Below are 24,604 nucleotides of genomic sequence, written 5' to 3' on the forward strand. Positions count from 1 at the left end.
AGGGCATGACAGCACTTACTGCTGTGTGGGGCCCCGTGAACAGCAGTACAGAAGGGGGCCCCGCAGATCAGGGGCCCCGCTCCAGACTTTTATGTCCTCTTTATTCTCCTCTCTGCCCCTCCAGACTTCGCTATGCCTTTCTCTAAACTCCTGTGACTCCTCCAGACCCTAATGTCCTCTCCATAATCTTCTGAATGTCCTTTCCTCTGTGTCTTTCTTATTGTTTCTTACATCTGACATCTTAATTTTCACTTCCACCATGTCTATCGAACTATTAATAACCTGCAATCTTCCCTCCACAGTTGGTGACATATTGGGAGAAGACTTTCAATATCGACCTGTTCAGACCACAAATTGGAGTCGTTAATGTGACGGATGTAAGTATCGAGACTGAATATGGAGCGCCTGCCAGGGCCGGTTCTTAATGGGATGTGTCACGGCAGCAGTGACCCAGTCCGTGGCCCTGGGCGTCCAATGAAAAATGATGATTAAAGGGGAAAAGAAGTTTATTATTATTATTATTATTATTTGTATAGCCCCATTGGTTCCATGGTGCTGTACATGAGACGGGGTTACATACAAAGTACAGATATCACTTACAGTAAACTAACAATGACAGACTGATATAGAGGGAAGAGGACCCTGCCCTTTCGGGCTTACATGATACAGGATGGTGGGGAAGGAGACAGTAGGTTGGGGGTTGCAGTAGTTCCGGTGTTGGTTGACGTGATATCTCCAGTAGTGGTGAGGAGGCAGTGGGGTCATTGCAGGCTGTAGGCTTTCCTGAAGAGATGGGTTTTCAGGTTCCGTCTGAAGGATCCGAATGTGGTTGATAGTCGGACGTGTTGGGGCAAAGAATTCCAGAGGATGGGGGATATTCGGGAGAAGTCTTGGAGGCGGTTGAGTGAGGAACGAATTAGTGTGGAGGAGAGAAGGAGGTCTTGAGATGACCGTAGATTACGTGAGGGAAGATATCGGGAGATTAGTTCAGAGACATATGGGGGAGACAGGTTATAGATGGCCTTGTAGGTCAGTATTAGTAATTTGAACTGGGTACGCTGAGGGAATGGAAGCCAGTGAAGAGATATGCAGAGGGGAGAAGCGGAGGAGTAACGAGGAGAGAGATGAATTAGTTGGGCAGCAGAGTTAAGGATGGACTGGAGAGGTGCGAGGGTGTTAGCAGGGAGGCCACAGAAAAGGATGTTGCAGTAGTCGAGGCGGGAGATGATGAGGGCGTGCACAAGCATTTTAGTAGATTGAGGGTTGAGGAAAGAACGGATTCTGGAAATATTTTTGAGCTGGAAGCGACAGGAGGTAGAAAGAGCTTGGATGTGCGGTTTGAAGGACAGGGCAGAGTCAAGGGTTACTCCGAGGCAGCGGACTTCCGGTACTGGGGAAAGCATGATGTCATTAATTGTGATAGATAGGTCAGGTAAGGAAGATCTGTGAGATGAGGAAAGATGATGAGTTCAGATTTGTCCACATTGAGCTTGAGGAAGCGAGAGGAGAAGAAGGAGGATATGGCTGATAGACACTCCGGGATTCTGGGCAGCAGAGAGGTGAAGTCTAGGCCAGAGAGGTAGATCTGAGTGTCGTCAGCATAAAGGTGGTACTGGAATCCATGGGACTTTATGAGTTGACCCAGGCCAAGGGTATAAATTGGTTTATAAGAGATGATTCGTGACGCCACCTGTGGTACTTGGCCAAGGATGGCTGACGCTGCTTAAAGGGACCTCTGGGGCTAATGGTATTGCAGCAGAGTTGATACAGCTCTCCACAGGTAGAGCTTAGTCCCAGGGCAATTATATTGTTAAAGATGGTGATGATGGATGTAGTGCAGGGTGGATGGAGCAGTAAATAACTCCAAGGACACAGCAGGGTGCAGTTTCCACACTCGTAGGCTGGTTTCACATTAGCGCTTTTTAAGCGCACGCACGGCCGGGGGTAGCTCCGCCCCCGAGCCGGCTCTCTGCCCGGCGTGCCCGCCCCTTGCTTGTAGCGCCGCCGCCTAGCGCACAGCGGCGCCTGCGATCGGCGCACCCTATCTTTAGCATAGGGTGCGCAGATCGTGCGCAGGCCATGCGCTAGTTGCGCTTTGACCTGCGCTGCACACTTTTGACGGTGCGCCGTGCGCGCCAAAGTCAAACTTTTCGGATTTTGGCGCGCACGGCGCACCGTCAAAAGTGCGCAGCGCAGGTCAAAGCGCAACTAGCGCACGGCCTGCGCACGATCTGCGCACCCTATGCTAAAGATAGGGTGCGCCGATCGCAGGCGCCGCTGTGCGCTAGGAGGCGGCGCTACAAGCAAGGAGCCGGCTCGGGGGCGGAGCTACCCCCGGCCGTGCGTGCGCTTAAAAAGCGCTAATGTGAAACCAGCCTTACTCGCGGTTTGAAGTGCAGGCTGGGGCACTAGTCACAGATGACAATGGAGATCCAGGGAGCCTGGAAGCAACTTAGGATCCACTAAGCCTGATGGGATTTGAGGCCTCCTTATTGCGCTGTCCTCTGAGGACTTTGCTGCCTAAAGCTATGCTCAGTCCTCAATTCCTTATTGTTCTGAAGTACTTGCCCACATGGCAGGCAGCTTGAGCCTATTGCAGGTGTTGCTCCTTTATGGCGGCTCTGGTCTGCTGCTGTGCCTTCGGGTGTTTGCTGAGCCAGGAGACCTGCAATCCCCTGGATTTAGCTGCTTGGACTATTGTACCCGTCAGCCATGGACTCCGGTGTCCTGCTTCTAGTGCTGTACTCTGAGGTCAGCTTGGTCACAGCTTCATTCCCAAGGTTCTCTTTCACTTCTCCTCTCTTCACTCAGACTCTGTCTCTCTCAGTCTCAGACATTGACTGACTGACCCCACCTCCAGGCCAGAACTCATAGAGAAGCTCCCCTCAAACCGGATTTGGAGCTCCCCCTTCTGGTCTGGAGTCAGGAAAAGTGTTGGATGTAAGTATTATTTGGTCAGGGAACCCCTCCTTCTTCCAGGCATGTCATCACCCCCCTGTAAGGGAGGCAATGCCACTGTGGCAACCGGGCCCTGGGGTGCCACATTCCCCCTAGGGAAATTCAGTACTCCCGGACTGAGGAAACAAAACATTATAACAAGTGAACAATAATAATTATTTACAAGATTTCAAAAATACAAATGACAAAAATCAAAGCTCAAAAATAGTCCTGGTGACGACTAGTCTATGCATCATTGTCCATTGTTCATTCCTGAGCCATGTTGTTAACTATATACAAGTAAGTTCCTGGTCAAACATAGTCCTGTGACCCAAATGTCCCTCAACAGATTATTACGAAAAAAATTTAAAGCTTCATTCAGTAAGTCTCTGTAGGCTCATATGCTTAATGGTTACGTATTACATTACATATTTACATATCTTCCTTACGCACTTTACTTACCCCCTTATGTGGGTTTTACCTTGGTACTACGGGTAGACTTTCATAGCACTGGTATTGCTGGTGATCTAACCTGATTCACTGTGCTTGCTACCACTGGTGTAGTGCGCTCTTTTTCAGTTACGCTACGAGTGACTCTACGTAGTACAGGTATACCTGATTTTCTACGATTACTGCTGCTCACCGTGGGCATGACAGATTCGCCGCTGGCATGGGTTACATTTTCTTGCTCCTCTACTGGTGTGGCATCAGCTTCTTGAGGCCGCTGGTCTTCAGGCTGGTCTTGAGTGGTATCTCCTTCTGGCACTGCTGGCTCGGGAAAGATCAAGACGGGCATGACTATGGGCTGGTTCAGTCTTGTCCAATCTGGAGGGAAATCTCCAAGTACTGATCTTTTTCTCCACCTCTTCCATGGGCTGAGGAATGTCTGGGTCTTCAATCCCTTCCTTTAGTTGGTCAGTGCACAGCTTTAGATGATCTCTTGACACTGCTGCTGAGGTTTCTCCTCCATCCTTACTAATGAGGCACACCTTGAGAGTCTGAAGGTAAAATGGTGTATGGCTCAGCCTCCCAATGGTCATCTAGTTTGTGCACTCGTCTTTTCCTTTTGAGTACCAGTTCTCCAGGTGACAAGGGAACTGCAGGGGCGTGCTGATTGTAGTTTCTTTCCTGCTTCTGTCTTGCCTGGGACGAACTTCGGTCCACGCACTATTGCTGCTGCCGCTCTTTATCCCAGTCTGCATCTGGTGATGTCACCTCAGGTGTTAAAACTCCCATGTCCAAATCAATGGGTAACTTGCCAGGTCTTGCCCTCATCAGGTAGGCTGGGGTGCAGGGCGCAGTTGGAGGAGTTTACTGGGATATGGTTGAATAAATCTACCACATCCGGCAACTTCTCTGGCCATAGGTTTTGCTCTTCCAGGGGCAACATCTTCAATAGGTCAATTACCACCTGGTTCATCTTCTCGCACATGCCATTTGTCTGTGGATGGTACAGCGTCATCCTGATTTTCTTGCAGCCATACAGGTTACAGAACTCCTGGAACACTTCTGCCTCAAAGGCTGGGCCTTGGTCAATGAGTACTTGTTCAGGGTAACCATGCAGTCGACAAAAGTATTCTTGAAACGCTTTGGCTGCCATCTTTGCTGTTTGGTCTTTGACAGTCACGACTTCCAAGAACCTTGAGTAATGGTCAACGATGGTCAGAGCGTAGGTGTAGCCAGATCAACTTCACATGATCCAAAACTACCAGTTCAAGCGGCTGTTTGGTGACTATGGGCTATATTGGGGTTCGCTCGATTTTATGGTCTTCCTGCGCAGGTTGCAAGGGCCACATTCTCGGTACCACTTCTCAATAGCTTTCCTCATGCCAACCCAGTAGAATCTTTCACAAAGTAGGACCTCCAACTTCTTTCACCCGAAATGTCCTGCTCCATCGTGGTACGCCTCCAAGACCATTGGCGCATCCCGCTTCGGGACTACCACCTGCCAGACCAGTTCATGAGTGTGTGAGTTGATGTTCCTCCAACACAGCTTACCCTCATAGATGAACAGCTTGCCCTTCTCCTTCCACAACTTCTGCGCTTCATGTGGAGCATCTGGACCAGGGTGGGAGTCAGCTTGTGTCAACAATTCCTTTACTAGGCAGACTGTTGGATCGCTATCCTGCGTCTCTGCCCACTCATGGTATGGCAGTGGGTTTAACGTGGCCTCTTGCACGATGTAGCGCTTGTTCCTCACCCCTTGGGAGCGCTGGGCCGCAGCTAGACGGTGGAAAGCTGGTAACTCAATTTCTTCGAGTTCTTCTGGATCTTCTCTCCCAGTTGGTGAATTGGGCATCCTGGACAGTGCATCAGCATTAGCATTCTTATGTCCCGCTCGGTACTTGATGGTAAACTCGTAGTTGGACAGCCGAGCCTGCTCCTGTCCACTCAGCTTTGCCGTTTCAAGGTGGGTTAGCGGATTATTGTCTGTGTAGATAGTAAACTTTGCTGAAGCCAGGTAGTGCTTGAAGCATTCCATTACCCCCCAGACTATGGCGAGGAACTCCAGTTTAAAGGAACTGTAGTTGTCTGGGTTTCTTTCAGTGGGACGATGCTTCCTGCTGGCATAGGCAATCAGTCTCTCTGCCTTTCTGCATTTGTGACAGCACCGCTCCTAATCCCACGTTGCTGGTGTCTGTGTAAAGTACAAATGGATGGTCATAGTCAGGGTAGGCCATGACTTCATCCCCCATGAGAGCCAGCTTCATCCGAGTGAAGGATTCTTCTAGCCTGTTGTTCCATTCAAACAGAGGACTATTGTTCTTGGCCTTCTTGGATTGGCCCACTAGCAGGTCTTGCAGAGGTGCGGCTATCTTGGTGAAGCCCTTGATGAATCTCCGGTAGTAGCCCATCAACCCAAGGAACTGCCCTACTTCATGAATGTTGCTGGGTCTTTGCCAGTCTCGGATAACGATGACTTTGTCAGGGTCTAGTGCCACGCCTTCCGCGCTTACCAAATGGCATAGGTACTGCACCTTGGGTTTCAAAAGGTGGCATTTGGACGGCTTTACTTTCAGGCCAAAGTTGGACAGGGCTTCAAACACCTCGGCCAGGTGCTTCAAGTTGTCTTCACAGGTTTTGGAGAAGATGATGATGTCATCCAGGTACAGCAGGACAGTTCCAAAGTTTTTATGTCCTAGGCAGCATTCCATTAACCACTGAAACGTCCCCGGTGCACTGCTGAGCCTGATTGGCATGTAGTTAAACTCGCAGAGGCCAATTGGTGTCATAAACGCTGTCTTCTCTTTGTCTGCTTCTGCCACGGGAACCTGCCAATACCCACTGGTGTGATCTAAGGTAGAGAAATAGTTAGCGGATCTCAGTGCAGCTAGTGATTTCTCAATTCGAGGTAATAGGTAGGCGTCCTTGTGTGTAATGCTGTTAATTTGCCTGTAATCTACACACATTCTCATGGTACAGTCTTTCTTTTTGACGAGGACTAATGGAGCTGCCCAAGGGCTACAACTATCTCTGATTACCCCAGCCTCCTTCATCTCCCGTAACATACTCTTGGCACGTTGATCGTGTGCTGGGGGTATAGACCGGTACCTCTCTTTAATGGGCGGATGATCTCCAGTGGGATATGATGTTGGACCCCTTTTGCCTGCCCAAAGTCTAGAGGATGTTTGCTGAAGACCCGCTCATACTCTTGAGCCACTCGGTAAACCCCATGCTTTTGGTGCAAAGGAGTGGGTCATTGCCTACGTGTAGCTGCTGACACCAATTCTCCTGCTGCCCTTCAGAGCCATTGTCCTCCACCTGGTCGGATGGAAGCAAGGGTTCTGCTGCCTCTATTGCATTGTTACTAACAGTGAACAGCTTAGCAAGGGTGGCATACCGGGGTAAATGGACCTATTTTTCCCCACAATTCAGGATGCGTACCGGTACTCTCCCCTTGCGGACATTGACTACCCCTCTGGCTATCAGGACAGTGGTCCTACTATCAGAGTACACTGGTTCTACCAGGGCCTGGTAATCTTGGTAAAATATCTGCGATGTCACTAAATATTTTTTTGCCAGCAAAATAGTGTCAAAAAATTGTATAAGACAATCCAAGAAAATTCTACAGTATCACAAAAATGGCAGAATTTTCTGCGCACTCGGATGTGATGCCTGGGGCAGGCTAACCCGTTTAAAATTTCTGGATTTTCACACTGTGCTATGAAAAGCATCTGGCTGTAGTCTGCAGTGTCAACAAGCAAATGGAGAAAAAAAAGGGCTCTGGATTGCTTTGGAATAAAATAATTAGGATTAAGATGCAAAAAAAAATTATTCCTGGCCACTGATACCTGGGGCTAGGTACTGTATATATGTAACAGGCAGCAGCAGACAGTAATGGAATGGACCCTCTTGATGTATGCAATGAGATCTATATACACACATACAGTGCCTGCTTGCCTTGCACTGATGTGTATAGAGCCACATACACTCCCTGCCAACCTAGCACTGCAATCTATATACCCTGTAATTAGTCCTTTTAAGGACTTTTGGTTTAACTGGATTTGTGGATCCTATGATGGTATACCCACACTAACTTATAAACCCCCACATCTGACCCTATCTCAGCAGCAGCTCTCCCTACACTGTTGATTACGGATGTGACTGTGATGAGCAGAGCAGCACCAGGTCTCTTATAGACCCGATGACGCTGTGTGGCCAGCCAATCACTGTAATAACACAACAAAGATGGCTGCGGCGGTACAGTACATGGCAGACAATCCCTGCTTGTTGATTGGCTCTCTAAAGAGCGCCAAACATGCAGGGCGGAGTCCCGAGCTCCCACCGAATAATACCGGAAATGCTCGGCACTCGCCAACTACCGTGAGTACAGTGATGCTCGGGCGAGCATTGCCAAGCCTCCTTGCTCATCACTAGTTTTTACTGCTCTCTGAATTTGCTTTTAAAGGCCGAGTAAATCAATCTACCAGAACCTCACCATTCTTCTGTAATTATAGTTTTCATCCCCATTTTGATGAATTTTCTAGAATTAGTTCTGAATGCCCTGGCGTGGAAGTCGCCGTGCAGAGACGAGGATGTCTGGAGGGAGGTTCAAAAGAATATTGGGACTGCTCAGATTCACCAAAAAACAAAGGCAGATAGAAGACGGTCGGTGGGTCCTGCTTTTAAGATTGGGGATAAGGTTTGGTTGTCTTCCAGGAACATTAAACTTAAGGTGCCGTCGGCGAAGATGGGTCCAAAGTTTATTGCTCCATATAAGATCCTAGAGGTGGTCATGAAAGCTATGAAAGCTGTGACCGGGCAGATATCTTACAGGGTGACAGTCTGTTTAGAAAGGATCGTAAAAATCGGAGAGGAGGAGGAGGTTTGTCTTTATGTAAAGTCTTGTCTAAAGTCCACTTTAAGGGAGGATATTAGCGAAGGGAATGAGGATGTCGAGTCCATATGAGTCGAAATACATGGAGGGAAAAATAACAAAATTCTCATTGGGGTCTGTTACACCCCCCAAATATAACAGAAATCATGGAAAGTTTACTACTAAGGCAGATTGATGAAGCTGCAACCCATAATGAGGTCCTTGTTATGGGGGACTTTAACAACCCGGATATTAACTGGGAAACAGAGACCTGCGAAACCCATAAAGGCGACAGGTTTCTGCTAATAGCCAAGAATAATTATCTCTCACTATTGGTGCAGAATCCGACCAGAGGAGCAGCACTTTACACCTAATACTATCTAACAGACCGGACAGAATAACAGATCTGCAGGTCATCGGGCATCTAGGAAATAGTGACCACAATATTGTACAGTGTCACTTGTGTTTCACTAGGGGGACTTGTCAGGGAGTCACAAAACACTGAACTTTAGGAAGCTTAGAAATGCCCTTAATCTGGTTACTGGGACAATGTCCTCAGAAATAAGAATACAGAAAATAATGGGAAATGTGTAAGAACATCCTTAACCCCTTCCTGACATCAGACGTACTATCCCGTCCATGGGACCCGGGCCCCTATGCCCATGGACGGGACAGTACGTCTACCGCGATCAGTGGTGCCCACGTGGTGCGCGCCGCTGATTATCACAGCTGACACCCGGCACAATGTGTCAGGGGCGGTCACGGACCGCCCCCGACACGTTAACCCCTTGCACACCGCGATCAAACATGATCACGGTGTACCGGGAGTTAAAGGGAAGCATCGGCAGGGAGGGGGCTCCCTCCGTGCTTCCCTGTGCCCCCCACAGCAGCGCAATGTGCAGCGCTGCTGCGGGGGGCTCCTTTCCTGCAGGCTCCCGAATCCAAGATGGCGATGGGGGCCTTCGGGGGCCTGCAGGAAGCTGGCTTCCTCAGTGCCTGCAAAGCGCAGGCATGAGGAAGCCTTCTGCACTGCCTGTGACAGATTGCTGATTCCCCCAAATAAATCCATTTTTTGAAAATAAAAAAAAAACAAACAATAAAAGTACACATATTAGGTATCGCCGCGTCCGTAGCGACCCGCCCTATAAAACTGTCCCATTAGTTAACCCCTTTAGCGAACCCCTTTAAAAATAAAAATAAAAAACGAAGCAAAAAATAATGATTTATTATCATACCGCCAAACAAAAAGTGCAATAACGTGCGATCAAAAAGACGCATATAAATATCCATGGTACCGCTGAAAACGTCATCTTGTCCCGCAAAAAACAAGCTGCCACACAGCATCATCAGCGAAAAAATAAAAAAGTTATAGCTCGCAGAATAAAGCGATGCAAAAATAATTATTTTTTATATAAAATAGTTTTCATTGCAAAAAACCGACAAAACATAAAAAAACGACCTAAATAGGTATCGCTGTAACCGTACTGACCCGAAGAATAAAACCGCTTTATCAATTTTACCGCACGCGGAACGGTGTAAACGCACCCCCCAAAAAAATTCATGAAACGCTGGTTTTTGTTCATTCTGCGTCCCAAAAATCGGAATAAAAAGTGATCAAAAAATGTCACGTGCCCGAAAATGGTACCAATAAAAACGTCAACTCGTCCCGCAAAAAATAAGACCTCACATGACTCGGTGTGTCAAAATACGGAAAAATTATAGCTCTCAATATGTGGTGATGCAAAAACTATTTTTACAATAAAAAACGTCTTTTAGCGTGCAACAGCCGCCAAACATAAAAACCGCCATAAATAGTAAATCAAACCCCCCGTTATCACCCCCTTAGTTAGGGAAAATAATAAAATAAAAAAAATGTATTCATTTCCATTTTCCCATTAGGGTTAGGGCTAGGGCTAGGGCTAGGGTTAGGGTTAGGGTTAGGGCTAGGGTTAGGGCTAGGGTTAGGGTTAGGGCTGAGATTAGGGTTAGGGGTGTGTTGGGGTTCGGATTGGAGTTAGAATTTGGGGTTTCCACTGTTTGGGCACATCAGGTGCTCTCGAAATGCAACATGGCGTCTGATCTCAATTCCAGCCAATTCTGAGTTGAAAAAGTCAAATGGTGGTCCTTCCCTTCCAAGCTCTGCCATGCGCCCAAACAGTGTTTTACCCCCACATGTAGGGTATCAGCCTACTCAGGCCAAATTGCAAAACAATTTTTGGGGTCCAATTTCTCCTGTTACCCTTAGGAAAATAAAAAATTGGGGGCAAAAATATAATTTTTGTGGAAAAAAATGATTTTTTTATTTTCACGTCCGAGCGTTATAAACTTCTGTGAAGCACTTGGGGGTTCAAAGTGCTCACCACACATCTAGATAAATTCTGTGGGTGGTCTAGTGTCCAAAATGGGGTCACTTGTGGGGAGTTTCAATAGTTTAGGTACATCAGGGGCTCTCCAAACGCACATGACACCCGCAGACCAATCCATCAAAGTCTGCATTCCAAAACGTCACTACTTCCCTTCCGAGCCCCGACGTGTGTCCATACAGTAGTTTTCTCCCACATATGGGGCGTCAGCGTACTCATGACAAATTGGACAACAACTTTTGGGGTCCAATTTCCCCTGTTACCCTTGGGAAAATGAAAAAATTGGGGACTAATTGATCATGTTTGTGGAAAAAATACGATTTTTTTATTTTCATGCCCGGGCATTATAAACTTCTGTGAAGCCCTTGGGGGTTCAAAGTGCTCACATCACATCTAGATAAGTTCCTTAGGGGGTCTCGTTTCCAAAATGGGGTCATTTGTGGGGGGTTTCCACTGTTTAGGTACATTAGGGGCTCTCCAAAGGCAACATGACACCCGCAGACCAGTCCATCAAAGTCTGCATTCCAAAACGTCACTACTTCCCTTCCGAGCCCTGACGTGTGCCCATACAGTAGTTTTCTCCCACATATGGGGCGTCAGCGTACTCAGGACAAATTGGACAACAACTTTTGGGGTCCAATTTCTCCTGGTACCCTTGGGAAAATAAAAAAATGGTGACTAAAAGATCATGTTTGTGGAAAAAATACGAATTTTTTATTTTCACGCCCGGGCGTTATAAACTTCTGTGAAGCACTGGGGGGTTCAAAGTGCTCACCACACATCTAGATAAGTTCCTTGGGGGGGTCTAGTTTACAAAATGGTGTCATTTGTGGGGGGTTTCCACTGTTTAGGTACATCAGGGGTTTTCCAATCGCGACATGGTGTCCGATTTCAATTCCAGCCAAAAACGTCAAATGGCGCTGCTTCCCTTCCGAGCTCTGCCATGCGCCCAAATAGTGGTTTACCCCCATATGTGGGGTATCAGCATACTCAGGACAAATTGCACAATAACTTTTAGGGTCCTGTTACCCTTGGAAAAATAAGAATTGAGGGTGAAAAGATCATTTTTGTGGAAAAAATGATTTTTTAATTGTACGGCTTTATGTTATAAACTTCTGTGATGCCCTTGGGGGTTCAAAGTTCTCACCACACATCTAGATAAGTTCCTTAGGGGGTCTAGTTTCCAAAATCGTGTCATTTGTGGGGGGTTTCCACTGTTTTGGTACATCAGGGGTTTTCTAATCGCGACATGGTGTCCGATCTCAATTCCAGCCAAAAACGTCAAATGGCGCTGCTTCCCTTCCGAGCTCTGCCATGCGCCCAAATAGTGGTTTACCCCCACATGTGGGGTATCAGCGTACTCAGGACAAATTGCACAATAACCTTTAGGGTCCTGTTACCCTTGGAAAAATAAGAATTGAGGATGAAACGATCATTTTTGTGGAAAAAATAAGATTTTTTAATTGTACGGCTTTATGTTATAATCTTCTGTGAAGCCCTTGGGGGTTCAAAGTTCTCACCACACATCTAGATAAGTTCCTTAGGGGGTCTAGTTTCCAAAATGGTGTCATTTGTGGGGGGTTTCCACTGTTTTGGTACATCAGGGGTTTTCCAATCGCGACATGATGTCCGATCTCAATTCCAGCCAAAAACGTCAAATGGCGCTGCTTCCCTTCTGAGTTCTGCCATGCGCCCAAATAGTCATTTACACCCACATATGGGGTATCAGCGCACTCAGGACAAATTGCACAATAACTTTTAGGGTCCTTTTACCCTTGGGAAAATAAAAATTGGGGTGAAAAGATCATTTTTGTGGAAAAAATATGATTTTTTAATTGTACCGCTGTACGTTATAAACTTCTGTAAAGCCCTTGTGGGTTCAAAGTTCTCACCACATATCTAGATAAGTTCCTTGGGGGGTCTAGTTTCCAAAATGGGGTCACTTGTGGGGGTTTCCACTGTTTAGGTACATCAGGGACTCTCCAAACATGACATGGCATCCGATCTGAATTCCAGACAATTTTGCATTGAAAAAGTCAAACGGCGCTCCCTCCATTCTGAGCTCTGCCATGCGCCGAAACAGTCATTCCCCCCCACATATCAGGTATCAGCGTACTCAGGACAAATTGCACAATAACTTTTGCAGTCCAATTTCTCCTGTTACCCTTGGTAAAATAAAAAAAATTGAACCTGAAGTACTTTTTTTGTGAAAAAAAGTTAGATGTTCATTTTTTTTAAATATTCAAAAAAATTCCTGTGACGCACCTAAAGAGTTAATAAACTTCTTGAATGTGGTTTTGAGCACCTTAAGGGGTGCAGTTTTTAGAATGGTGTCACTTTTGGGTATTTTCTATCATATAGACCCCTCAAAGTGGCTTCAAATGTGATGTGGTCCTAAAAATAAAATGATGTTGTAAAAATGAGAAATCGCTGGTCAACTTTTAACCCTTATAACTTCCTAACAAAAAAAAATGTTGGTTCCAAAATTGTGCTGATGTAAAGTAAACATGTGGGAAATGTTAGTTATCAAGTTTTTTGGGTGCCATATCTCTGTGATTTAATTTCAGTTTTTCTCACAAATAAACGCAAGTTATTTGAATGAAATTTTACCACTAACATGAAGTACAATATGTCCCGAGAAAACAATGTCAGAATCACCGGGATCTATGGAAGCTCCAGAGTTATCACCTCATAAAGGTACAGTGGTCAGAATTGTAAAAATTGGCCCGGTCATGAACGTGCAAACCACCCTTGGGGGTGAAGGGGTTAATAGGCGCTGTAAGCGGTTTATACCTTGTGGGAATAAAAGGACAAGAAATAGGAAAAACCCAATGTGGCTAAACAAAGAAGTAAGAGGGGCGATTACCAGTAACAAGAAAGCATTTACACTACTAAAGCAGGACGGCCCCGCTGAGGATCTAAGAACTACAGGGAGAAAAATACTTTATCTAAAAAACTAATTAAAGCTGCCAAAAAGGAAACAGAGAAGCACAAAGGAGAGTAACACTAATCCCAAGCTGTTCTTCACCTATATCAATAGTAACAGAATCATAACTGACAGTGTAGGAGCCTTAAAGAATTGTGAGGAAAGAATGGTTGTAGATGACGAGGAAAAAGCGAATATATTACACACCTTCTTCTCCACGGTATTCACGGTGGAAAATAAAATGCCGAGAGACAAAGAAAACCCGATATTAAGGGTCACCAATCTAACCCAAGAATAGGGGCGAAACCGGCTAAATAAGATTACAATAGAGAAATCTCCGGGTCCGGATGGCATACACCCACGAGTACTAAGAGAACTAAGTAATGGAATAGACAAACCATTATTTCTTATATTTAGAGACTCTATAGCGACGGGGTCTGTTCCACAGGATTGGCGCATAGCAAATGTGGTACCAATATTCTAAAAGGGCTCTAGAAGTGACCCTGGAAATTATAGGCCAGTAAATCTAACCTCTGTTGTTGGTGAAATATGTGAAGGGTTTCTGAGGGATGTTATTCTGGATGATCTCACTGAGAATAACTGTGTAACGCCATATCAGCACGGGTTTATGAGGAATCGCTCCTGTCACACCAATCTAATCAGCTTTTATGAAGAGGTAAGCTATAGACTGGACCAAGGTGAGTCATTGGACGTGGCATATCTTGATTTTCCTAAAGAGTTTGATACCGTGCCACACAAGAGGTTGGTACACAGAATGAGGATGCTGGGTCTGGGGGAAAATGTGTGTAATGGGTAAGTAACTGGCTGAGTGATAGAAAGCAGAGGGGGGTTATAAATGGTATATACTCTAACTGGGTCGCTGTGACCAGTGAGGACCGCAGGGGTCGGTGTTGGGACCTCTTCTCTTCAACATATTTATTACCGATCTGGTAGAAGGCTTACACAGTAAAATATCGATATTTGCAGATGATACAAAACTATGTAAAGCCGTCAATGCAAGAGAAGATAGTATTCTGCTACAGATGGTTCTCCACTGTGCTTCTCCCGAGTTTCCCCCCTGTGGTTCTCCCCTGTGTTTCCACCTGTGGTCCTCTCCAGAGTTTCTCCCATGTTTCCCCCTGTGGTTCTCTCCTGGGGTTCTCTGTAGTGTTTCTCTCCTGTGTTTCTCCCATGTTTCCCCCTGTGGTTCTATCCTGTGATTCTCTCCTGTGTTTCTCACCAGTGGTTTACCTCTTGCAACTATACCATTCTGCTACAGATGGATCTGGATAAGTTGGAAACTTGGGCTGAAAGGCGGCAGATCAGGTTTATCAATGATAAATGTAAGGTTACACATGGGAAGAAGGAATCAATATCACCATTACACACTGAACGGGAAACCACTGGGTAAATCTAACATGGAGAAGGACTTGGGGGATCCTAGTTAATGATAAACTTACCTGGAGCAGCCAGTGCCAGGCACTGGCTGCCAAGGCAAACAAAATCATGGGGTGCATTAAAAGAGGTCTGGATACACATGATGAGAGCATTATACTGCCTCTGTACAAATCCCTGGTTAGACTGCACATGGAGTACTGGGTACAGTTTTGTGCTCAGGAAGGATATAATGGAACTAGAGCGAGTACAAAGGAGGATGACAAAATTAATAAAGGGGATGGGGGAACTACAATACCCTGAGAGATTAGCAAAATTAGGATTATTTAGTCTAGAAAAAAGACGACGGAGGGGCGAACTAATAACCACGTATATAAGGGGACAATACAAATATCTCTCTGAGGATCTGTTTCCACCTGTTGTTCTCTCCTGTGTTTCTCCCATGTTTCCCCCTGTGGTTCTCTCCAGTGCTTCTCTCCTGTGTTTCCACTTGTTGTTCTCTCCTGTGTTTCTCCCGTGCTTCCCCCTGTGGTTCTCTCCAGTGGTTCTCTCCTGTGTTTCCACCTGTGGTTCTCTATAGTGGTTCTCTCCTGTGTTTCCACCTGGGGGTTCTCTGTAGTGGTTCTCCCCTGTGTTTCCACCTGTTGTTCTCTCCAATGTTTCTCCCATGTTTCCCTCTGTGGTTCTCTCCTGTGGTTCCCTCCTGTAGCTCCCTCCTGGGGTTCTCTGTAGTGTTTCTCTCCTGTGTTTCTCCCATGTTTCCCCCTGTGGTTCTATCCTGTGATTCTCTCCTGTGTTTCTCACCAGTGGTTTACCTCTTGCAACTATACCATTGTGCTACAGATGGATCTGGATAAGTTGGAAACTTGGGCTGAAAGGTGGCAGATGGGGTTTATCAATGATAAATGTAAGGTTATACACATGGGAAGAAGGAATCAAGATCACCATTACACACTGAACGGAAAACCACTGGGTAAATCTGACATGGAGAAGGACTTGGGGATCCTAGTTAATGATAAACTTACCTGGAGCAGCCAGTGCCAGGCAGCGGCTGCCAAAGCAAACAAAATCATGGGGTGCATTAAAAGAGGTCTGGATACACATAATGAGAGCATTATACTGCCTCTGTACAAATCTCTGGTTAGACCGCACATGGAGTACTGTGTACAGTTTTGGGCACCGATGCTCAGGAAGGTTATAATGGAACTAGAGCGAGTACAAAGGAGGGCAACAAAATTAATAAAGGGGATGGGGGAACTACAATACCCTGAGAGATTAGAAAAATTAGGTTTATTTAGTCTAGAAAAAAGACAACTGAGGGGCGATCTAATTACCACGTATAAGTATATAAGGGGACAATACAAATATCTCTCCGAGGATCTGTTTATACCAAGGAAGGTGATGGTCACAAGGGGGCATTCTCTGCGTCTGGAGGAGAGAAGGTATTTCCACCAACATAGAAGAGGATTCTTTACTGTTAGGGCAGTGAGAATCTGGAATTCCCTGCCTGAGGAGGTGGTGATGGCGAACTCAGTCGAGAGGTTCAAGAGAGGCCTGGATGTCTTCCTGGAGAGTAACAATATTGTATCTGACAGTGATTAGGTTCTTTAGAAGGACGGAGATCTGGGGATTTATTCTGACAGAATATAGGCTAACTGTTGGACAGATGTCTTTTTTTCAGCCTTGCTAACTAGGAGTAACCTGATAGTTTGCATATTCTCCCCATGTTTGCATGGGTTTACTCCAGGTTCTTCGGTTTCCTCCCACACTCCAAAGACTGATAGGGAATGTAGATTGTGAGCTCCGTTGAGGACAGTGATGATAATGTTTGTAAAGTGCTCTGGAATAAGATAGCGCTATATAAGCAAAGCATAATTAATAAATAATACATTTCAGTAGGATGTGGTGCTGTCCCGTTGGCCTAATCATAGAGATAATTAATCCAGCATAAATATGTCAGCACCTGGTGAAAGAAGCAAAAATTTCAGGAGCAGATCCAGGCGGAGATGTTACAGAAATAGTTCTCACCTTGTGATTCTCTCCTGTGGTTCTCCCATGTGGTTCTTATATGTGATTCTCTCCTGTGATTGTCCCCTGTGGTTCTCCTCTTGTGATTTTCACCTATGGTTCTCCCTTGAGGTTCTCTCCTGTTTCTCCCATTCTTCTCCCCTGTAGTTCCTCCTGTGGTTTCGTCCTTTGGTTCTCTATTGTGATTCTCTCCTGTGTTTCTTCCGTGTTTCCACCGTGGTTCTAAGCTAAGATCCTCTCCTGTGATTCTCACCTGCTGTTCTCCTTTGTAGTTGTCACCTCTGATTGTCCCCTGTGGTTCTCCCATTGTGATTTTCACCTATGGTTCTCTCCTGTGTTTCTCCCTTTTCTTCTCTCCTGTGGTTCTCCCCTGTGTTTCTCTCCGGTGTTTCACCCTGTGGTTCTCTCTTGTGGCTCTCCCCTGTGTTTCTAACTGTGGTTCTCTCTTGTGGATCTCTCCTATGTTTCTCACATGATTCCCCCTGTGTATCTCTCCTGTTTTTCTCCTGTGTTTCCCCCTTTTCTTCTCTCCTGTGTTTCTCCCTGTGGGTCTCTCTTGTGTTTCTCCCTGTGGGTCTCTCTTGTATTTCCCCTCTGTGTTTCTCTCCTGTAGTTCTCTCTTGTCATTCTCTCGTGTTTCTCCCTGTGTTTCTCCCTGTGTTTCTCTCCTGTGGTTCTCCCTGTGGTTCTCTACTGTGTTTCTCTCCTGTTCTGTTTCCCCTCTGTGTTTCTCTCGTGTTTCCCCCTTTTCTTCTCTCTTGTGTTTCTCTCCTGTGTTTCTCTCCTGTGGTTCTCCCTGTGGTTCTATCTTGTCATTCTCTCCTGTGTTTCTCCCTGTGGTTCTCTCTTGTCATTCTCTCCTGTGTTTCTCCCTGTGGTTCTCTCTTGTCATTCTCTCCTGTGTTTCTCCCTGTGTTTCTCTCCTGTGATTCTCCCATGTGTTTCTCCCCTGTGTTTCTCGCCTGTGGTTCTCCTATTTGATTCCTCCTCCGGTTTTCTCCTGTTTCTCCCCTGTGGTTTCCCTCTTGTCATTCTACCCCTGTTTTTCTCATTTCCAATTGTCACCTTTGATTTTTCACTGTATTTTTCTCCCTTGTGGTTCTCTCCTGTGTTTCTCCTCTGTGTTTTCCCCTGTTGTTCTCACCTGTGTTTCTCCGTGTTTTTCTACCATTTTTCAACCTGTAGATCTCTCTAGTGGTTCTCTCCTGTATTTCTCCCTTGTGTTTTCCCCTGTTGCTCTCTCCTGTGTTTCTCCTGTGTTTCCCCATGTTTTTCTCTCCTGTGTTTCCCCCTGTGGTTCTCTTCTGTGATACTCCCCTGTGATTCTGTCATGGATATGTCAGATGCTACAGGTGGTCACTCTGCATCTGGTTGCAGAAGGTCTTTGCATTCGGCATTGCAGATGCCTTCTTAATTCTTCTGACTTTAGGACCCAGTGGCAACCTCCCTCCAGCTCTAGTTGATACACCTGGACCTGGGTGTTTATAGACTCTCAGTCTGCTTCAGAGAGTCGCTGGTGATATTCACATTTTCCCTTGTGAAGGCTTGGAGCTATGGCAGTCAGCTTACTTCCTCTCTGGAGCTGTTGGAGGACGTTTAGTGTTACCTCTCTGTGTCTGCTCAAGCCAAGTTACTTCCCCCTTGTTTGTCTCCCTTCTCTTTAGTGTACAATGGGGACTGACCAGTGCTCATCCCCCCTTCCCTATTCAGGGCATAGCTCTAGGAATATACAGGGCTTAGGTTCCTGCTTGGTAATTGATGTGGAATCAATATAGGGATGATAGGGGAGGCAGAGTGCGATTAGATCTGCCTAGGGAGCTCCACTTTCCCTAGCGTTTGGGCTTCCTTCCCCTCTTCCCCTTGTGTTGCACTTAGTCTTCCCAAACTGTGCATGACAGATTCGCCCATGTGTTTCTCCTGTGCTTCCCCCTGTGGTACTCTCCTCTGATTATCTCCTGTGTTTCTCACATGTGATTCTCCCCTGTGGTTCTTCCTTGTTTTCACCTGTGGTTCTCCCTGTGTTTTCACCTGTGGTTCTGTCCAGTGGTTCTCCCGTGTTTCCCCCTGTTGTTCTCTCCTGTGTTTCCACCTGTTGTTCTCATCTGTGTTTCTTCCATGTTTCCCCCTGTGGTTCTCTCCTGTGTTTATTCCGTGTTTCTCCCTGTGGTTCTACCCTGTGTTTCCACATGTGGTTCTCTCCAATGGTTCTCCCATGTTTCCCCCTGTGGTTCTCTCATGTGTTTCTTCCGTGTTTCTCCCTGTGGTTCTCCCGTGTTTCCACCTGTGGTTCTTTATAGTGATTCTCTCCTGTGTTTCCACCTGGGATTCTCTGTAGTAGTTCTCCCCTGTGTTTCTCCCGAGTTTCCCCCTGTGGTTCTCTCATGTGTTTCTCCCGAGTTTCCCCCTGTGGTTCTCCCCTGTGTTTCCACCTGTGGTTCTCTCCAGTGTTTCTCCCATGTTTTCCCCTGTGGTTCTCTCCTGTGGTTCCCTCCTGGGGTTCTCTGTAGTGTTTCTCTCGTGTTTCCCCCTGTGGTTCTCTCCTGTGGTTCTCTCCTGTGGTTCCCTCCTGGGGTTCTCTGTAGTGTTTCTCCCGTGTTTCTCCCTGTGGTCCTCTCCTGTGGTTCCCTCCTGGGGTTCTCTGTAGTGTTTCTCTCGTGTTTCCCCCTGTGGTTCTCTCCTGTGTTTCTCCCGAGTTTCCCCCTGTGGTTCTCCCCTGTGTTTCCACCTGTGGTTCTCTCCAGTGTTTCTCCCATGTTTTCCCCTGTGGTTCTCTCCTGTAGTTCCCTCCTGGGGTTCTCTGTAGTGTTTCTCCCGTGTTTCCCCCTGTGGTTCTATCCTGTGATTCTCTCCTGTGTTTCTCGCCTGTGGTTTACCTCTTGCATATACCATGTTATTCTCACTTTCCATTGTCACCGTGTTTTTCTCCCCATTGATTTTTACCCGTGGTTCCACTCTGTGTTTCTCACCTCTGGTTTTGGATTTATTCTCATGATTTAAAAAATATTCTCTTTTCTATTTTCACAGGCGGACAGTGTCTGGATGGATATTGAAGATGCTGAGGATTTGCCATCACCATCTGAGCTGGAACAGTGGATAGAAGATGTATTATCAGGGAAGGTCAACACTGAAGATGATGATCACGACGATGACGACAATGATGATGACGATGATGATGACAATTATGACTTTGATGATGATGATGACGATAACGATGACGATAACGATGATGATGATGACGATAACGATGACGATAATGATGATGAATAAAACTGAATGCTTTTTGGGAGCGTACCAGTCCTTGTAGCCTTATGATATGTCATGTGGGAGCTCATGTGTTAAGTGATGTTAGACTCACACAGGACACTTCGTATTTATATTGGTAAAACTTGGATGGCTCCAGAATAGTTAAATGATCAGGACTACAATATAGTCTGGTACAAGGAGCCACATTTCATCGGTTCATCTCCTGCTATAGAGGTGACATTATAATGCTTATAAATGAAATAGTTCAAATACTCAATAAAGAGGGAAGACATCTCCATGAACCTATGTGCAGTCATCTGTAATGAGTGTGAGGGGAAGACCTGACACATTCATAGCTGCAATCAGCAGGTGCCTGAGATTTGGTATCCTCCTTGCCTTAGTGTCTGGTGGTCTACAAGCTTCTTTATGGGACCTCTTTATCAAGACACCATTCAGCAGGAGGAAGTTCTTGAGATGATCTGTGGTAGAGAATAAAGATGAGACCCATGATCGGGCTGTGCACTACTAAGTATGACTCCGTACAATGATGTCCTGTCCCACCTGTGCAATGCCCATAAAGTGCTAAAACAAGTGCTGATATCACTAATTTCAATCTGATCTGATTCATTCTTATTCCAGGTAACAGAGCGCCAGAGGCATTTCCAATGGTAATCTCTGGAGGGATTAACAACCTCAGATCCCATTACACTTCTGCTCAAAACATAAAGCTCTGATTTCCTATTGTCCTGCTATGACAAACTCTTTGCTTCTGGACACACTTTATGGTCCCAGATTCTACTCAAGATTTATAGAGAAACATCACCAAAGTCTTTGACTGGTCACTTATCTAGAACCAAACCCAGTTGCTTCTTTAACAGTTGCTGTGACATTCGTGCTCTCAGTCTCCGCCATTTATCTGTGGGTCCTGGGATTCTTCTTGGCAAATGGAACCAGAACTCCTTTGTTTCACCTGTCCAGTTATGTTGTCTTTCTTTGGTCGTTTGTATGCAGCTTTGGGATCATGTGGTGTCACTCTGCAGTGGGATCCAAAGAGTTCCCTGCGCCGGTGTTTGTGCGCCATCACTTTGATTGTCATCTCCAGTCATATTGCCTTTGGTCTTCTTAGCTGTTTCTGGCTCTTATGAGCTCTGGATCTGATTCCTTGGTCACCATTAGTGCTGGGTTCTGTCCCGTGTCCCAGTATTGATTCCGGATTTTGTAATTTTTTGTCTGTGTAACATTGATTCTGGTTCTGGTCCACTTCCTCCCCCAGGTCTTTCTGGATTTCTTATCTCTTAGGAAGTGTGAACATGGCTACAAAGAAATCTGAGAGTCTGACTCCTTGCATAAGGCTCCTTACTTTGGCCGATTGTGGGGCTGAGCCTATGGATGGACAGACAGCAACATCTGCTCCAATGTTTCCAAAAATGACCTTTAATATTATTAATACTGAGAAATGTGCTGATGTCACAAGACCTCCTTGATAATAAGACAGGACTGATTATAACATCTGATGGAGGGCCGAGGCATGTGGCATACAGTACAACAGGCGGTATGTAATAAAGGGCGATACGGTGATATATACATATGATAGCAGCCACAGCATATAAATGTATGTGCATGTCACGCGGGAGATATGGTGGTGGTATCCAGCGCTGGGGGATACAATTGCACTAAGAAGCGATGGGAGTTTGCTGGGATGAAGTTCTCATTGAGCGTCAAGCTGGGAATCTCACTGACACTGACCACAAGCCGGACGGTGGCGCTGCGCAAGCAGAACGTCAACTGCGACTTCAGGCTTCGTGTGACTGACTCTTCGCTCACTATTGTCCACTCAGCTGGCTTGGCTCCGGAGTACTGGCATTGGGGCCCTGGGCTCAAATACTGCTCCAGAAAGGCCTATAAGATAAAAATCAGAGATATCAGGTCACCAGGAAGGAGAATGTTACTAACGACCACACTCTACAACATATCGCACCAGTGCAGACATCAGCAAAAGTCATGGATGGGTGTGGGGTGAAATGATCCAACGTCTGGCATAGTACAGTCTCACTGTATATCAGGGGTGGATTAAGGGTAGCCAGGGCCCTGGGCTGTTCAGACTCTGTGGGCCCCCCGATCATGTGACGGGGTCATGTGATAGGGTCATGCGACGGGGTCATGGAGGTCAGTGCCCAGAGATGGCTTACATAATGAGGACAAGCCGCGGGCAAACAATAGCCACAGAAGAAATGGACATCTAATCCGAAAAATGCCGCGCTTCTGCCAGGCGGCTGCTGCATCACCAGGTCATTAATATCGCAGGGAGAAGACAATGGGAGAGGGAATCCCCACACCAAAGAGGCATCTCACTCCCCCAGCAGACAAATCAATGACTGAAGCCTGGAACTCTGTGAGCAGTGTCACAATCAGTGGCCATAGACGAGATCTGCTAGCCACATGGAGAATACAGCTGGCCCATCAACCCATCACCCCAGAAGCCATCACAGACTTGTACTGGGGATGAGCGATGTGCATGGATCTATAGATCTGGGGGATCTCCTCCAGAACTAGAGACCATTGTGCTCCCGGGAGATCAGTGCCTGGTAACATACATGACAGGCGCATGTGGCCCCACAGGACAGGGAGCAGGGGCATCACAGGGGCAGGGGGCCCCACAGGACAGGGAGCAGGGGCATCACAGGGGCAGGGGGTGCCACAGGACAGGGAGCAGGGGCATCACAGGGGCATGTGGCCCCACAGGACAGGGAGCAGGGGCATCACAGGGGAAGGGGGTCCCACAGGACAGGAAGCAGGGGCATCACAGGGGCAGGGCGTGCCACAGGACAGGAAGCAGGAGCATCACAGGGGAAGGGGGTTCCACAGGACAGGAAGCAGGGGCATCACAGGGAAAGGGGGTGCCACAGGACAGGAAGCAGGAGCATCACAGGGGCAGGGGGTGCCACAGGACAGGGAGCAGGGGCATCACAGGGGCATGTGGCCCCACAGGACAGGGAGCAGGGGCATCACAGGGGAAGGGGGTCCCACAGGACAGGAAGCAGGGGCATCACAGGGGCAGGGCGTGCCACAGGACAGGAAGCAGGGGCATCACAGGGGAAGGGGGTCCCACAGGACAGGAAGCAGGGGCATCACAGGGAAAGGGGGTGCCACAGGACAGGAAGCAGGGGCATCACAGGGAAAGGGGGTGCCACAGGACAGGGAGCAGGGGCATCACAGGGAAAGGGGGTGCCACAGGACAGAGAGCAGGGGCATCACAGGGAAAGGGGGTGCCACAGGACAGGAAGCAGGGGCATCACAGGGAAAGGGGGTGCCACAGGACAGGGAGCAGGGGCATCACAGGGAAAGGGGGTGCCACAGGACAGGAAGCAGGGGCATCACAGGGAAAGGGGGTGACACAGGACAGGGAGCAGGGGCATCACAGGGAAAGGGGGTGCCACAGGACAGGAAGCAAGGGCATCACAGGGAAAGGGGGTCCCACAGGACAGGGAGCAGGGGCATCACAGGGGCAGGGGGCCCCACAGGACAGGGAGCAGGAGCATCACAGGGGCAGGGGGTGCCACAGGACAGGGAGCAGGGGCATCACAGGGAAAGGGGGTGCCACAGGACAGGGAGCAGGGGCATCACAAGGAAAGGGGGTGCCACAGGACAGGAAACAGGGGCATCACAGGGGAAGGGGGTCCCACAGGACAGGAAGCAGGGGCATCACAGGGGAAGGGGGTGCCACAGGACAGGGAGCAGGGGCATCACAAGGAAAGGGGGTGCCACAGGACAGGAAGCAGGGGCATCACAGGGGAAGGGGGTCCCACAGGACAGGAAGCAGGGGCATCACAGGGGCAGGGGGCCCCACAGGACAGGGAGCAGGGGCATCACAGGGAAAGGGGGTGCCACAGGACAGGGAGCAGGGGCATCACAGGGGCAGGGGGTGCCACAGGACAGGGAGCAGGGGCATCACAGGGAAAGGGGGTGCCACAGGACAGGAAGCAGGGGCATCACAAGGGAAGGGGGTGCCACAGGACAGGAAGCAGGGGCATCACAGGGGAAGGGGGTCCCACAGGACAGGAAGTAGGGGCATCACAGGGGAAGGGGGTGCCACAGGACAGGGAGCAGGGGCATCACAGGGAAAGGGGGTGCCACAGGACAGGGAGCAGGGGCATCACAGGGGAAGGGGGTCCCACAGGACAGGAAGTAGGGGCATCACAGGGGAAGGGGGTCCCACAGGACAGGGAGCAGGGGCATCACAGGGGAAGGAGGTGCCACAGGACAGGGAGCAGGGGCATCACAGGGGAAGGGGGTGCCACAGGACAGGGAGCAGGGGCATCACAGGGGAAGGAGGTGCCACAGGACAGGGAGCAGGGGCATCACAGGGGAAGGAGGTGCCACAGGACAGGTAGCAGG

General features: G+C 47.8%; 2 protein-coding genes across 13 annotated transcripts in view; one reads left to right on the plus strand and one right to left on the minus strand.

The window, feature by feature from the left end:
* Positions 1-20,255, plus strand: part of CASQ2 (calsequestrin 2) — a 126,230-nt gene extending 105,975 nt beyond the window's left edge. The window contains exons 10-11 of the mRNA XM_073551056.1: positions 303-377; positions 19,991-20,255. Of these exons, the coding sequence (XP_073407157.1) occupies positions 303-377; positions 19,991-20,233 (318 nt within the window). The 3' untranslated portion in view covers positions 20,234-20,255. The remainder of the gene's footprint in view (positions 1-302; positions 378-19,990) is intronic.
* A 1,372-nt stretch (positions 20,256-21,627) lies between these two features.
* LOC141053902 (vang-like protein 1) overlaps positions 21,628-24,604 on the minus strand; it is a 115,773-nt gene continuing 112,796 nt past the window's right edge. For all 12 annotated transcript variants that reach the window (XM_073551059.1, XM_073551060.1, XM_073551069.1 and 9 more), the window contains one exon: positions 21,628-22,108. In XM_073551059.1, coding sequence (XP_073407160.1) covers positions 21,833-22,108 — 276 coding nt within the window. In that variant the 3' untranslated portion in view covers positions 21,628-21,832. The remainder of the gene's footprint in view (positions 22,109-24,604) is intronic.

Source organism: Dendrobates tinctorius, unplaced genomic scaffold (assembly GCF_039654945.1).
Source record: "Dendrobates tinctorius isolate UK_male_01 unplaced genomic scaffold, ASM3965494v1 ptg000172l, whole genome shotgun sequence".
Lineage (NCBI taxonomy): Eukaryota > Metazoa > Chordata > Amphibia > Anura > Dendrobatidae > Dendrobates > Dendrobates tinctorius.